Source organism: Nelumbo lutea, chromosome 2 (assembly GCF_056320005.1).
Source record: "Nelumbo lutea isolate HS-2025 chromosome 2, American lotus-T2T, whole genome shotgun sequence".
NCBI classification, from domain to species: Eukaryota; Viridiplantae; Streptophyta; class Magnoliopsida; order Proteales; family Nelumbonaceae; genus Nelumbo; species Nelumbo lutea.
In genome coordinates, this window is record NC_142685.1 from 48,957,498 (window position 1) to 48,970,845 (window position 13,348).

The window sequence follows — 13,348 nt, forward strand, 5'->3', positions numbered from 1 at the left end:
CATACGAAATGTGATGAATTGAAAATTATAATGCATTAGGATGTACCTCTAATCTGAATTCAATTTATTGTCCAAGTTCATCTAGAATAATTAATTATTAAAACAATTTCTTATATTTCATTTATGCAAATTACTAAAAAATGAAGTCACCTTAATTAATCATAATTTTTTAATATGGTGAATAATTAACAGCTATATCATCATACCTCCTTATCCCAACTAGATGGGGTGGGTTACATGGTTCTTGTTTCACTATTACATTCTTTTTAATGCCATATCATATCCCTTGTTAAATTATTTTTTTATTATTTCAATTCATGTCTTTTTTGGTATGCCCTTAACACTTGTAGTCCCTTCTAAGATCACCTTTTCTTATGTTTGTTATAGCTTCACATGAACAAATCATCAAAATCTATTTTCTTTTATTTTATCACTTCTTTTGATCACTACTAGGCTGGCTCATTAAGATGACTTGAGGTTTTAGCCTTAGCCTTTTTTAGTTTTTCCATCCGTCCATACTATTATACGTTTCTGGTAAACTTACTTTTTGGACATTATTTCTTTGACTGCTCAATACTCAAGCTAATAAGTTGGGGTTTGATTTCATTTGCTTGGAGGGTGATTTTCATTGTGGTTGAATCAGTAGGAGAGAAAACAGGGGAGAGAACAAGAGAACAAGAGAGAGAAGGAGGTGGTATCTCACCATTTCCTTGCAAAATTACAGCATCTTATTCATAATAAGATACAAACATATATTAATAATTTGCGTTTGAAAATAGATACATATGGATAGAAAATGAAGAGAAAGATGTGAAAACGACCAATATTATCCACATCGAAGGCAAAAACTTCACGTCTTCGACACTGTGTAGTCCATCGCGTCCACAAGGAAGTCTGGAACCAAGGAAATTAGAAAGAACACAAGGTTAAGAGGTAAAAGAAAGAAAGAAAACGATGAGAAGAGAGAAGCTTTTGTATCTATGCAAGTCTATGTGTGCAATGCTTGCAGCAGTTGCTGTTTTATAAATGGTGAGGTGTCTTAATTAAAATAATATTCACCTGCATCCTCCTTGGTGAAGCATAGGGGAGGTGTAACTCTGAACACGTTACCATAAAACCCGCCTTTCCCGATCAGCACACCCATGTCTATTAAATTGAGATATGAGGTTAGTTTACGCAATATGTGCAGGATCAGCTCAGAAGGAGAGAAACAATGGAAGAGGGAAATTAAAAAGACCTTTCATCTGGTCCATAATGTGCAAAGTTTCAACTTTGGCTGGAGTCTTCGATCTGCGATCTGTGACAAGTTCAACTCCAAGCATCAAACCCCTTCCCCTCACATCACCGATAACTGAATACACCAAGTAAAACATCACATTCTATTGGGAAGAATTGAGAGAATCCATCATCATCAACTATATGGATGGATTGGGTGGGGTACATTTTAATTCCAGGATGACTTACTTTCATACTTGTCCTTGAGGGCTGTAAGGCGCTCTTTCAAATGAGACCCCACAACAAATGCGTTCTGCTGAAGCTCTTGTTTCTCGATTACTTTCAGAACAGCAAGTCCTCCAGCAGTACATACAGGATTTCCTCCAAAGGTATTGAAGTAACTGCGGCGAGTCAAGACCTGTGCAATCTCTGGAGTGGTTACCACTGCACCAATAGGAATCCCATTCCCAATGCCCTGGATGTATCAGTAGGAATTATTGTTTAGATCAACTGCGTCCATTTTGAATGGATGAATAGTTTGATTAGAAAGTGCAGAAAATTTTAATTATAAAGGAAGTTAGCTGTAACTTAAGAACATACGACCTTAGCAATTGTCACAATGTCAGGCACAACTCCATGGGCTTCGAATCCCCAAAAATGACTCCCTGTGCGAGCAAACCCAGCCTGAACCTCATCAGCTATACAGAGACCCCCGGCTTTCCTTACGCTGCTATAAGCAGCAGGCAAATAACCTGGTGCCAGTTCTATAATTCCACCCACACCCTGTTCAAAAAAAAAAAAAAAAAAGCGTACAACTACACTTGAGAAATTGAACTCGGAAGAGATCATCTGTTAAATGAAGCCCATGATTTTCTTCTTCTGATCTTTTTTTTGATTGGGAGGGGGATGGGGGGGGGGGGGGGGGGGAGGAGGGATTAAAGCATATATAGGAATGGTACCTGTATGGCTTCAGCGATGAATCCAGCAACACGACCGCATGTTCCAAACTCAATTATCTCATGAACATCCTTTGCATATTTTTCTCCGTCTGAACCAAAGACACCCCTGTATTCATCTGGGTTCAAGGCATGGTGAATGCCAACCTGTTGGAGAATTTAATTAATATTAATATACAAGAATAACAAAATCACTTCATTCTGGCCTCCATCTCCAATTCTCCATGGGATTAGTTTCCTCAACAGTCAACCCCACTAGGTTACAGGCAACCAGCGCAGTGACCATTATTCGACGGTGATCTTGTATGAAAGGAAACACCAAGTGATGAACACACACACACACAAATACACCAGAACCTCCATGCTACGGTCCGGAATTTCTGCACTAGCTTCTTTCCTACACTTCCTACACTAATCACGTGACAGATGTCCAAAGTCTCTCTTGTGTGCAGATTTTAGAGCTTCTGTCGCAATATGATTGGACAGAACAACCGAGAAAAGGCCAGGAATTCGTAAAATTTTTATTTGATAAGCGCCAGAAAATTCGTCAATTATACTTGCCTTATGGCTGGCAACTGACTACTGTAATAGAATTATAGAAAAAAAGAAACAAAACATCCCAACATAACTAACTACAATGATATACTGCTGAAGCCTGAAGCTGAAACAAAACAAAAAAAAAGCACTCTAGCTCAGTGGTCGTCAAAAATCAAAATCAGATGGATATCCGGACCAGTTTGGTTCTTTTTGAAAGGTAAGACAGACCAGTTTGGTTCAACCATGTTAATTCGATGCCATTAAAAGTACACGACGCAAGATAGCCTGGCCTAGTAGCCTTGCTATCAACTTTCAGTCAATATCTGTCCGCGTCTTTAGTCGACCATTTCCAAGGAAAAACCAGCCACAGCCAGATCTGTCGGGATGTCCAACCCGACTACCATGGGCACCAGTTCCCCGGATTTACCGACCGGTTCAACAGGTAGTGGATGAGCCGAAACTCGAAAGTCGATGCTGTTAAGTTAAGATATACAAGCTGGGCGCGTGGGGCCCATGATCAAAGACAGGAGGAGGCCCATGGGCCATGGCCATGTCGAACCCATACGCCATAGTAATTAAAATTTAAAAGGTAAAAACAAGAAGAAAAACCTTTGAGACTGACCCGAAATGGACGAACTATATATAGCCTCAAGCTATGTATGTTTGTTATGATATCATCCTCATAATCATAACGATAACCCATAAGATGTATAATAATATTAGTTTTAAGATTATAATTAAATCGATCATCTCTGGAAATGAGAAAAGAAGCTCACTGCTCACCTGTGGGACGTTGAATTTCCAGTTACATTGTGCAGTAGCTCCCATCGTCCCAGCAGCGTTCCCATGGTACGCGTTCCTGAGTGATATGATATCATGGCAGCCGGTGTACAACCGAGCGATCATCATCGCCAGCTCGTTCGCTTCCGTCCCAGAATTCGTGAAGAAAACAACCTATACATTCAATTCGTCCCCAGATTTTAAAGCTAAAGCAACACTCGAAGTAATCGTCGCTACACTACAAGTCTACAATACAATACAATACAGTACTTGCGTAGATCGAAGCAAAGTAGGATACCTTGAGATCTCCTGGTAACTTTGACGCCAGAGCCTCGGCGAAGTCTGCAATGACGTTATTTAGATACAACACAGTGGAGTGCTGCAAGCGCTTCGTCTGGTTCACAATCGCTTCAACTACATCGGGGTGGCAGTGTCCACAGCACACGGTAGCTATCCCCCCGAAGGCGTCCAGGTATCGACGGCCATCCTCATCGAACAAATATTGCATCTTTCCATCTACCACGTTCAGCTGCTCATCGTGTATATATATAAGAGGATCAGACGATGGATAATGTACAGTGGGGCCACTACCCATTATCAATCTGTTGGGTGGGTGGGTCCCATATAATTGTTGTTGCGACTTGCGAGTAGATAATAACTAACGACTATAAGATTGGCTATTGCCTATGGAGTTCGATAGCCGTAAAAGTATATAACAGCCCCCTTCCATCAACCAACACTCAACATATAGATGGAGAAACTTGTAACAAGAAAAGTAAAAAAAAAAAAAAAAAAGTGGAACTTGATTGTATTCAGAAATTTTCCAAAAATAGGGGATGGGGACGAGAAAGTAAAACAAAGAAGAGCCACGAATGGATGATGGATTATGAAGGCTCAGTCTGAGAAGAGTGCAAATACAGAAGGTTTTGTATTGAAAATATCATGCATTTGTATTTTCCCAAACAAAATACATGCAAAAATCTTGTATACGGTATTTATAAACTTTGTATTTGCATAGTGTACATCCGTATTTGTATTCTTCCTTTCCAAACTCAGAGAATATTTATGTTTGCACTCTTTCGAGACTGAAACGTAAGACTCAGACTGAAAAGAGTACAGTGTAAATACATAAAAAAATAATACCTTCCAAACTGAGAAATCCCATAACGTTTAATGGTTTAAGCAATAAAAAGCATCAAAATGAAGAACAAAAAGATGGAATATATAAAGCCGGTGAGATGTAAATCATAGAAATTGCGAAGAGACAGGAGAAGAAATAGACATTTTGGGGGGAGGCGTACAGGTTTCTGGTAGAAGTAGAGCATGGAAGGGCTTAGAAACTCTCGCCGCTTCTGCAAAATTTCAGCCGCCCGAGGACCCGTATACGGAGGCGGAGAGTAGTGGAAGGGGGGCATTTTAGGAAGACCAACATCTCCAAATTCCTCGATTATAGGCGCTGCGCTTTGGGCCAGGTGAGAGAAGCAACGGCGCCTGGAACTAAGATCTTTTCGCCGTAATGCCGTCGCCAACACTCTCTTCATCGTTCGATACGATACTTCTCTCTCTCTCTCTCTCTCGTTCGCTCTCACTGTTGTCTTTGTTTACCGAATCGTTAGCTTTTCAAGGGGGAAAGAGAGAGAGAGAGACAAAGAGTGAGGAAACGGGCGATGATGGACGGTTTATATAGAGCAGGAGGAGAGATACAATTTTGTTTGTAGTCTACTTTTTTTCTTTTTTCTGTTGATGAGATGATAAGATTACTTCAATTGCTTATATCCTAAGCTTACAAAAATGCCCCTATACGTATTATTGTACGGGTTGAAATGGCAACATGCTTATCTGGGTTGAGCGTAATTTAGCATGAAGTAGATGTAAACGAACCTATCGGAAAACGAAAGTTGATGTGTAGTAGATTCAATCACTAATAACATGTGTCTATGCAGGTGTGTTATTTATATATAGAAAGTAAGAGAATATAAATTCAGCAACAGGCGGAGGTTTCAAAGGATAAAAGTGCGAGTGGCGGGACCGGATCCAGTAGGCACGAGTAAGTTGCAAATTTTAAGGAAAATAGTACAAAAGAAAATCTATTGATTGACGTCAGCCATTGCGTAAACAAAAAGCTTTTTTGTTTTTTTGGGGTCGAAAACAAAAAGCCATTTGTGCGGGAGAACTCTCTCTCTCTTGCGAGCTTCCGTTAATTTGGTATCAGAAGGCTCCTCAATCCAAATATGGACAACGAACGAATCAATGGCAACCGTTCTGATTGGTATGCAAACATATTACATATATACCTCAAGCATCGTACGACTTACAACTAGACCTGTTCATGGGCCGAGTAGTCCGATGGCCCGGGCCGCATCCTGATCGAATTTGGTCATGTAATTAGGCTCGTGGGCCTGACTTCGGGCCTAATATAGTAAGCCTGACTGTTTTTCGGGTTGGATTCGGGATTTGTTAAAAAAGCCTAGCTCAAATCCGGCTTGGCCCGATTCAGTATTATATATTTTATGAAATATATAAATAATATAATATTTATAATTTAATATATATATTTTTATTCTTTTATTTATAATCTCTCTCTCTATTCAACCGCTAACAGTATGGGCTAAATTTCAGACTCGGGCTTCGAGCTTTTTATGAAGGCCAGGCTCGGGCCTAAGTTGTAGGCCCGATAGTCGGGCTCGGGCCTTAGAAAACTCTGTTAATAGAGAGTGAAAGCCCAACTCGAGCCCAACCCGACCCATGAACAGGTCTACTTACGAGTGACAACTTTGGCCACGGTGCGACCTGCAATTAAGGCCTGAGTTTGAGAAGACTATAAATGCAAATATGTACAATGTAAATATATACACAATAGTACAAATTTCAAAATATAAGGTTTTGTATTGTACATATTTGTATTTGTTCTAATTCGATAAATGTAAATATGTACATGATTTCTCTCCCTCTTCTTTCATTTCTGAAAATCAACACATGGCATGCTCTTTCCTTTCTTTCATTTCTCTCTTTTGACACTTTCTATTCTCTCTCCCATCAAATCATTCTCTCAATATCAAATTTATCTCTCTCCGTCAATACTCTCCCACCTCTCTCACACGATTCTCTTTAGGGGTTTTTATAGTTCAGTAGGGGTGGAACTAAGATTTTTAGATGCCAAATTCACAGAGAGATACTAGTAGACTAGGAGGGGCTGCAATTCAGAATTCGAGGTGGATTGCAGTCCACTTATCCCTTCTCTTTGCTCTTTTTTTAGTTTTTACATTTTACCTTGTTTAATGAAAGGGTCATTTACTTGGAGACCCTGTAATTCCTGAAACATCCCTATAGTTTACACATTAGTAAGACACCCCAATACTTTACAAATTGTAATCAATTTACTTAATCCAAATTTTACGAGAAACCATTGGTATTTTGGGATTGTATCCTCATGAAAAAGTGAAAAACCCAAAAAGTGCCCCCAATGAAAAATCCAAACTATAAGGGGTAATTATATGAAATTAGAGGGGGTGTCTAATTGTCCAAGTAAATGATGTTTAATCAAATATATCCAAAGAAACAAGATAAAGAAGAAAATTTTATAGAAAATAATAAATGACTAAATTATTTTTTAATTAGGATGTTGATCCTAGGATTGTTCATGCCCACAAAGCGTGAGACGTGAGACACTTCGACAATCCAAAAACCTTTTGTTTATTCATTTAATTATTTTATTCAATTTAATATAATGTTATTCAAACATTTGTTTATTTAATAAAATTAAATAATGTATTTAGTTAGGAATAATTTACTAATGAACTATTAGTACTAGCAAAAAGGTAACTAGATTAGAGTTATCAATGGGTTGGGTCTAACTTATGGACCCAAATCGATCAAGCCAATTATAATAGTTCTAGTTCTATGATTTTGTCTCGATTAATAATTGGGTTTCTTTTGGTTCTTGCTTGTCTTAAGTCAATTCAAACCCAAAACCGATTATTTTATGATATATATATATATATATAAGGTATAGATATAATCATATGTTTATGTTTGAAATAGTAAATTTGATAGAAAATAAGATAATTATAGTTAAAAATGTTTTACTTATTAACATATGAATAATTTAGTAATTTTCTATTATTTATATTAAGATTATATTATCAAAATTTTAAAATTTAAGTTATTAGTTGAATAAACATTTATTTTTTCAATATAATTGGGTCTATAATTTTGTCTTGATTAAATAATCGATTCGAGATTAGTCTTACTAGACATAACCCATTGACAACCATAAGCAGATTTGGGCTTCCCCACTATAGTTATTTATTATTCTTAAATAATATAGTTATAGTTGTTTTATTTAACAAAATAATAATAATCTAATTTATTAGAGTAAATTATAGATAGGTTCCTTGTACTTTGTGGTAGTGACAGATATGTACCCTGAACTTTCAATTGCAACACTTGAGTACCCTGAACTCTCAAACTTAGACACTTGGATCCATCCATTAGTATTTTGTCAATTAAACATTACACTTGAGTACCCTACCTGTGTAATTTTGAGATCATTTTGTAGAGTGAATTCATGACTAGAGAATGCCATTATTGAAAAAATTGAATCTATTATTTGTTGTTCGTGTGAGAATGTCATCGTGGAGAGACATTTGATTACCTGAGAATGATCTTAGAAATAGTGTGGGAATTAGTAGAATTGAAAGAGTGTGTTAGGTGTTACTTCCTTGCTGGAGCTGGAGTCCTGCTAGCATGTGAAAATGTACAATGAACAAACCTCAGCCTCTAACTGCGTGGAACTCGGTGGGATCAAATCGCGAGATCTAGTGTTGTAAAAGGAAACTTTTGCATTAAAGGCTTACAGTTCATTCCCATAATCACATCATATGAAGGGATTGGTTGGTCACTCCAATATTTCCAATGTGAGAAGAATTTGTCGGCATGGTTCAAAGCTAATTTGGATTAGCTGAATGCCATACAAGGCTATGAAGTGTGAAACCAATGACAGTATTCCACTCCAATAATAAAGTCATGAGTTGCACTGTAAAAGTGTGCAGGACCCGGTATATTTTATTACTCGTATAGAACATTATCACTGATTCTACAGCACGCGGTGATGGCTTTAAAAACACATCGATATATGATATGTTTGGGCTTGTATATCGAATGTTTTAATATTATAAAAAAAAATTATTAATTTTCTTTACTTTCATATATTTACTAAGGGCTAATTTAAATGTTGTTCAACATTTACAAATTTTAGATGAAAAGCCTTAAAAAAAATGTATCAGTCACATATCAGTATGATATGATACATTTCAATAGAAGACGTTTTGTATCAAAATCTTAAACATTGATTGAGAGTGGTGCCTGCTTTTCAAAATAAAATTGGGGTATATAATAATAATAAGGGAAAATATATGATATAGAAAAGATATGATATGGAAAGAGTTGATCAATCAAAACCCACCCATAAATATTAATAAATAATACCTTATTTATTCCCACATTTGTGATTTCAATTTAGTGGTCAGTTATTTCTCCCATATCATATCTTTTTCATATCATAGTAGAACCCTAATAATAATAATAATAATAATAATAATAATAATAATAATAATAATAATGATGATGATGATGCAAAATAATACAAAGATTGACGAATTCAAGGTGATGATGATATTAGTTTATGAATGACATTAAATTAAGGTGGTGACATTTCTCTTATCTCTTCAGAGATTAGTTTAGCAAAAATTAAGGCTATAACTAAAATAAGAATTTAAGTAATGAATCTGTGGGCGGACGTACACAATGAATCTCCACTGAATTTGTGATTATTTTCTTAGTTCCACCTTACTGTGTCAATAATTGATGTTGTGTTAAAAATTGAGTGTATCGAACACATATACCTAATGTATATATATAATATAAGGAGGAAATGTTTGCTGCCATCAGACTCATTGATTAGAGCAAAATGGGTTTGGTTGCAAATTTCAATTTTCTATCGAGTTTGCCAAGTCTAAAACTATTCCCGATTTCTGGACTACTCTAAAATTCTATGATTTAAACAAGAAGAAAGGTCTACCGTCTACGTATTAGAGGACCATTCTATCCTTATCTAAGTCCTAGATATCCCATCAATATTTTGGACTATTGTGCTTCTTATCTATGCTTAGCCTATCAATATAATGGACAATGGAGAACTTCCAAGTAAGTACTTCTCTAATCATTTAATACACCATTACCACCATCACCCTCCAGAAGAAGAAAAAAATACCATAAAGATTTTGGGATTTTTAGCCTGCACTGATATTCAATTAACTGATGTTCATTCAAATTCACATGAATTTCTGATTGATTAAATTAAGTATTATAGGTATCATATATATCTATATCTTTCCGGTATCATAGAAGTTGCTATTTTTTATTTATATTTTTCTGCTCTTTGACCATAGAAATTTTGTATCCTAAGATGAAGATGAAGATGAAAAGGTAAGCTAATTCCTAACTGCAAATTAAAATTAAAATGTTGGCACTTAGAATGGTGGACTTCTATTTGATCTTGGAGAGACATTTCACATCTGTACGTACGTAAGACAGAGGTCCACAACTTCACCATATTATTTACATTTCCTTGGATTTGGTACGACCAGCTTGTTTGCGCGCAACTCTTAGTACACATTCGATATTTTGATATTTCATTATCATCCACGTGGAACCTATTATAATATATTAGATTTACAATTTTAATTAAGGTTGTCAAATTCTGTTTGGCCATTTCATACCATGGGATGAAAGGTGCATTAATTTGGCCATTTCACCTTGTTGTTCGATTGAATTTGGTTCTAACATGACATGAATGCTTTTTTTTTGTCCCTACAATTGGTTTAATAAACATTGGTTTTTAAAAGGCACAAATATTTTTTGCCACGTATTTTCTTCTTTTTTTCAAAATTGAATATAGAAACACAATCTTCAATTTCTGGATTAAAATATTTGATTTCCTCCAGGACTTATATTATGTTATATGAACAGTACAACGCTTGAAAAGAAAATTTTGATCAACTGTATGTTAATTAGTTCATCTTTCTAATTTTTATTTTTATATAATATCTTTTTTTATAATCTAAATGCAACTCCATTTTAAATGTGGGCTGATGGTACTTGTAATAGGGCTATTGGATATTTCAGTGTATACAGTCGTCCATATCAATTTTTTATTTTTATTTTTCAAACTCTAGGGGTGCAACTTGGGCAGGCCCAGCCCGAAATCTTATACGGGTTGGATTTGGATTTTTGGTCTTCAGGTTAGGTTTGAGCTTAATAAGTCGGGCTTTTTTGTTCTTCAAGCCAGACTTTGGCCTGGTCCTTAGGTAGTTTGAAAAAGGACATGTATGCATATATGCAAATATGTATGTTAAATTTACATATATAGGGGTGTCAATAGATCAGACGGACCAATAAGACATATTGAATTTGAATGAATTGGACGGACCGGTATGACATATTGGATTGGACCTGCTCCATCCATAATGAATTTATATTGGATTAAGCCAATATCTGGTCCATTGATAGAAGATAAGAACATAGGTGTCAATGAACCATGTTTGAGTTGAAACCAATCTAAATTTATAGGAATTTGAATAGATTGAACAGTCTATAAACCAGTCCAAAATATCCGTTGGACTGGATTGGAACAGGTCCATTTGTAATGGACTCACATTGGACTGGATTGGATTGGACAAAACTCAGTCCATTTGACACCCCTACATACATACATACATACATACATACATAATTTTAGAGTGGTTCATTAACCAATCCGAACACAGCCCGGGCCTGGGCTTGGTTTGGAAAGATCGGGCTTGACCTTGGGCTCCGTCCAAACCCAGGCCTTAAGCTCAAAGTTTAGGGCTGGGCTTGGGTTAACCATAAAGCCGACCCAACCCGCCTGACTTGCACCCCTACAAAACTCCACGTGGAAGGGTAGCCATCTTAAAGCTAAAATTGAAAACATGTTTTTATTTTTAAAAACACATTTTTATTGATTTTTAAAAATTAAATAGAGATATTTTCTAAGTCAAATACAAATATGTAGAGTGCAAAATCTTGTATTTTGTATGTATTTGTACTCTTTCCAAACTGAGCCTAAGGTTGTGTTTGGTTGTGGTACAAATTTATTTGCACTATTACAAATTCATGGCAGTGCAAATGTAAAAATGCAAATTCTTGTTTAAATTTGTTTTGGATTTTACTTTATTTTGCTTCATGTCTTAATTTCCTTCATTTGAACTGCAATCAAACAAAATAAGCTAAAATTTGAAACAAAAATAGGTCAGAATTTACATTCAAATCATTTGCACTGCCATGATTTTACATCAGTGCAAATTTATTTGCATTGCAACCAAGCAGAGCCTAAGAATCAATGACATCTAGAAGAATCACTTGTTTTTGTTGTCAAATATATTGGTTACATGCAACTTTTTTTCTTAAACTTAATCTTTTTTCTTTGAGCTAAACAATTTCTATTCAAAGGCTGGAGAATTAATATAGAAGGAACAATGAGGTACATAAAGATAAATCAATTTATATGAGTCAGGCCGGCCTTAAGTAATGAAGATTTTCGGGGATGTGAATTTTTGGTTAAATTTGGCCAAACTCTGGTTTTGCAATTGATACTCGAAATGGAAAAAAAAAAAAGGATAATTTGGGTAAATTTATTGTGCAATTCATCATCTGAAATTTCGTTTTTTTTTTCAAAATCAATATTACTAAAGTAACAACTTTTTGTCAAAAATATCAATTAAAATTCTAAAATGGAAAAAAAAAAAACAAAATTTAAAAATTTGATAACTCGAGCTCTCATCTACTGCCACCATCAACACAAAAATTTTATGAAACAATAGTCTGAGTATATTGAGGATATTTGGTATGTTGATGTTTCAAGTTATAATAATTTATTATAATCTATCTTAAACACGTATGTATCATTAAGCCCCAAAATACCACATAGAACTGAAGTGGAAATACACATAATCCAATGGAAAGTTTAAAATAATCGAAACAGGAATGCGACACAATAATATCGAATACAACATAATTAAATAATAGAGGGATGAGATACAGTAAGTTAAATGATGATGATGATGAAACAACTAGATAGAAGAAAAGAAGCGTTGGATCATTTCTTATTTATTATATTGGTGAGAATTAGGTGCAATGACGTAAAGGATGACGTGGCTCATAAGAGGCTTGGATCCGCAGTATGATTAATTATCACATATAAGCCGGTGACAAATTTTAAAATGTGATAATTCAGTATATTAAATTTTAAAATATATTATTTTAATATATATTGTTAATTAATTGTTAAATAATATATGAAAAGACACAATTGCTCTTTAAATATTATTATTATTATTTTTTTTTATCAACCATCTAAATGCCTAAATCTTTCAAAAGAATTATCTCTTCAGCCAGATCCCTAAAGACTTAGGGACATGATGGAGCCTTTCCGGAGTAAGATTGGGGCAAAATTACTTGAATGGTAACATCTCCGATGGCTTCTTTAATTTCTTGAGAATGTAAATTGTGTAGAGCAATGCTGGGGACAACCGTGTTAGCAGCTGCACGGCTTTCATATTCCCTTTGACAATAACCAGGAGCCCTAAAATCTCAAATCTTTACAGTCCCATCTTCAAAACCAGAACACGTCCATTTTTCATCAAATTGGAATCCTATTGCCATAACTCATCATCGGTTGAGGGCTGTTTGAACTGACTTCAAATAATCGAACGTGAGGGTTTCCAACAGCAGCCACCAGCCATGTATTGCTTATTTGGGGTTATTTCCAGACGATTAACTTG

General features: G+C 35.4%; 1 protein-coding gene across 2 annotated transcripts; it reads right to left on the reverse strand.

The window, feature by feature from the left end:
• Positions 1–679: 679 nt before the first annotated feature.
• LOC148870509 (alanine--glyoxylate aminotransferase 2 homolog 3, mitochondrial-like) lies at positions 680–5,211 on the reverse strand. Of its 2 annotated transcripts, none has more exons than XM_088971375.1 (9): positions 4,790–5,211; positions 3,787–4,017; positions 3,492–3,662; positions 2,175–2,318; positions 1,819–1,998; positions 1,465–1,690; positions 1,238–1,351; positions 1,060–1,146; positions 680–894 (listed from the first exon to the last, which is right to left on the reverse strand). In XM_088971375.1, the coding sequence occupies exons 1-9, from the start codon at positions 5,027–5,029 to the stop codon at positions 851–853; spliced, it is 1,437 nt and encodes a 478-aa protein (XP_088827501.1). In that variant the 5' UTR covers positions 5,030–5,211; the 3' UTR covers positions 680–850. The 2 variants fall into 2 exon arrangements, with proteins under 2 accessions (XP_088827501.1, XP_088827502.1); XM_088971376.1 differs by having other exon boundaries at positions 1,238–1,297; positions 4,790–5,145.
• Positions 5,212–13,348: the final 8,137 nt, after the last annotated feature.

Bases quoted from the DNA above. Each gene is read 5' to 3' on its own strand.
- LOC148870509 (XM_088971375.1), bottom strand. From the start codon at position 5,029: ATGAAGAGAGTGTTGGCGACGGCATTACGGCGAAAAGATCTTAGTTCC. The intron at 1,352-1,464 runs GTAAGTCATCCT...TGGTGTATTCAG, and splicing joins CCTCAAGGACAAGTATGAAA to TTATCGGTGATGTGAGGGGA. The intron at 895-1,059 runs GTGAATATTATT...CCTTGGTTCCAG, and splicing joins CTTCACCAAGGAGGATGCAG to ACTTCCTTGTGGACGCGATG.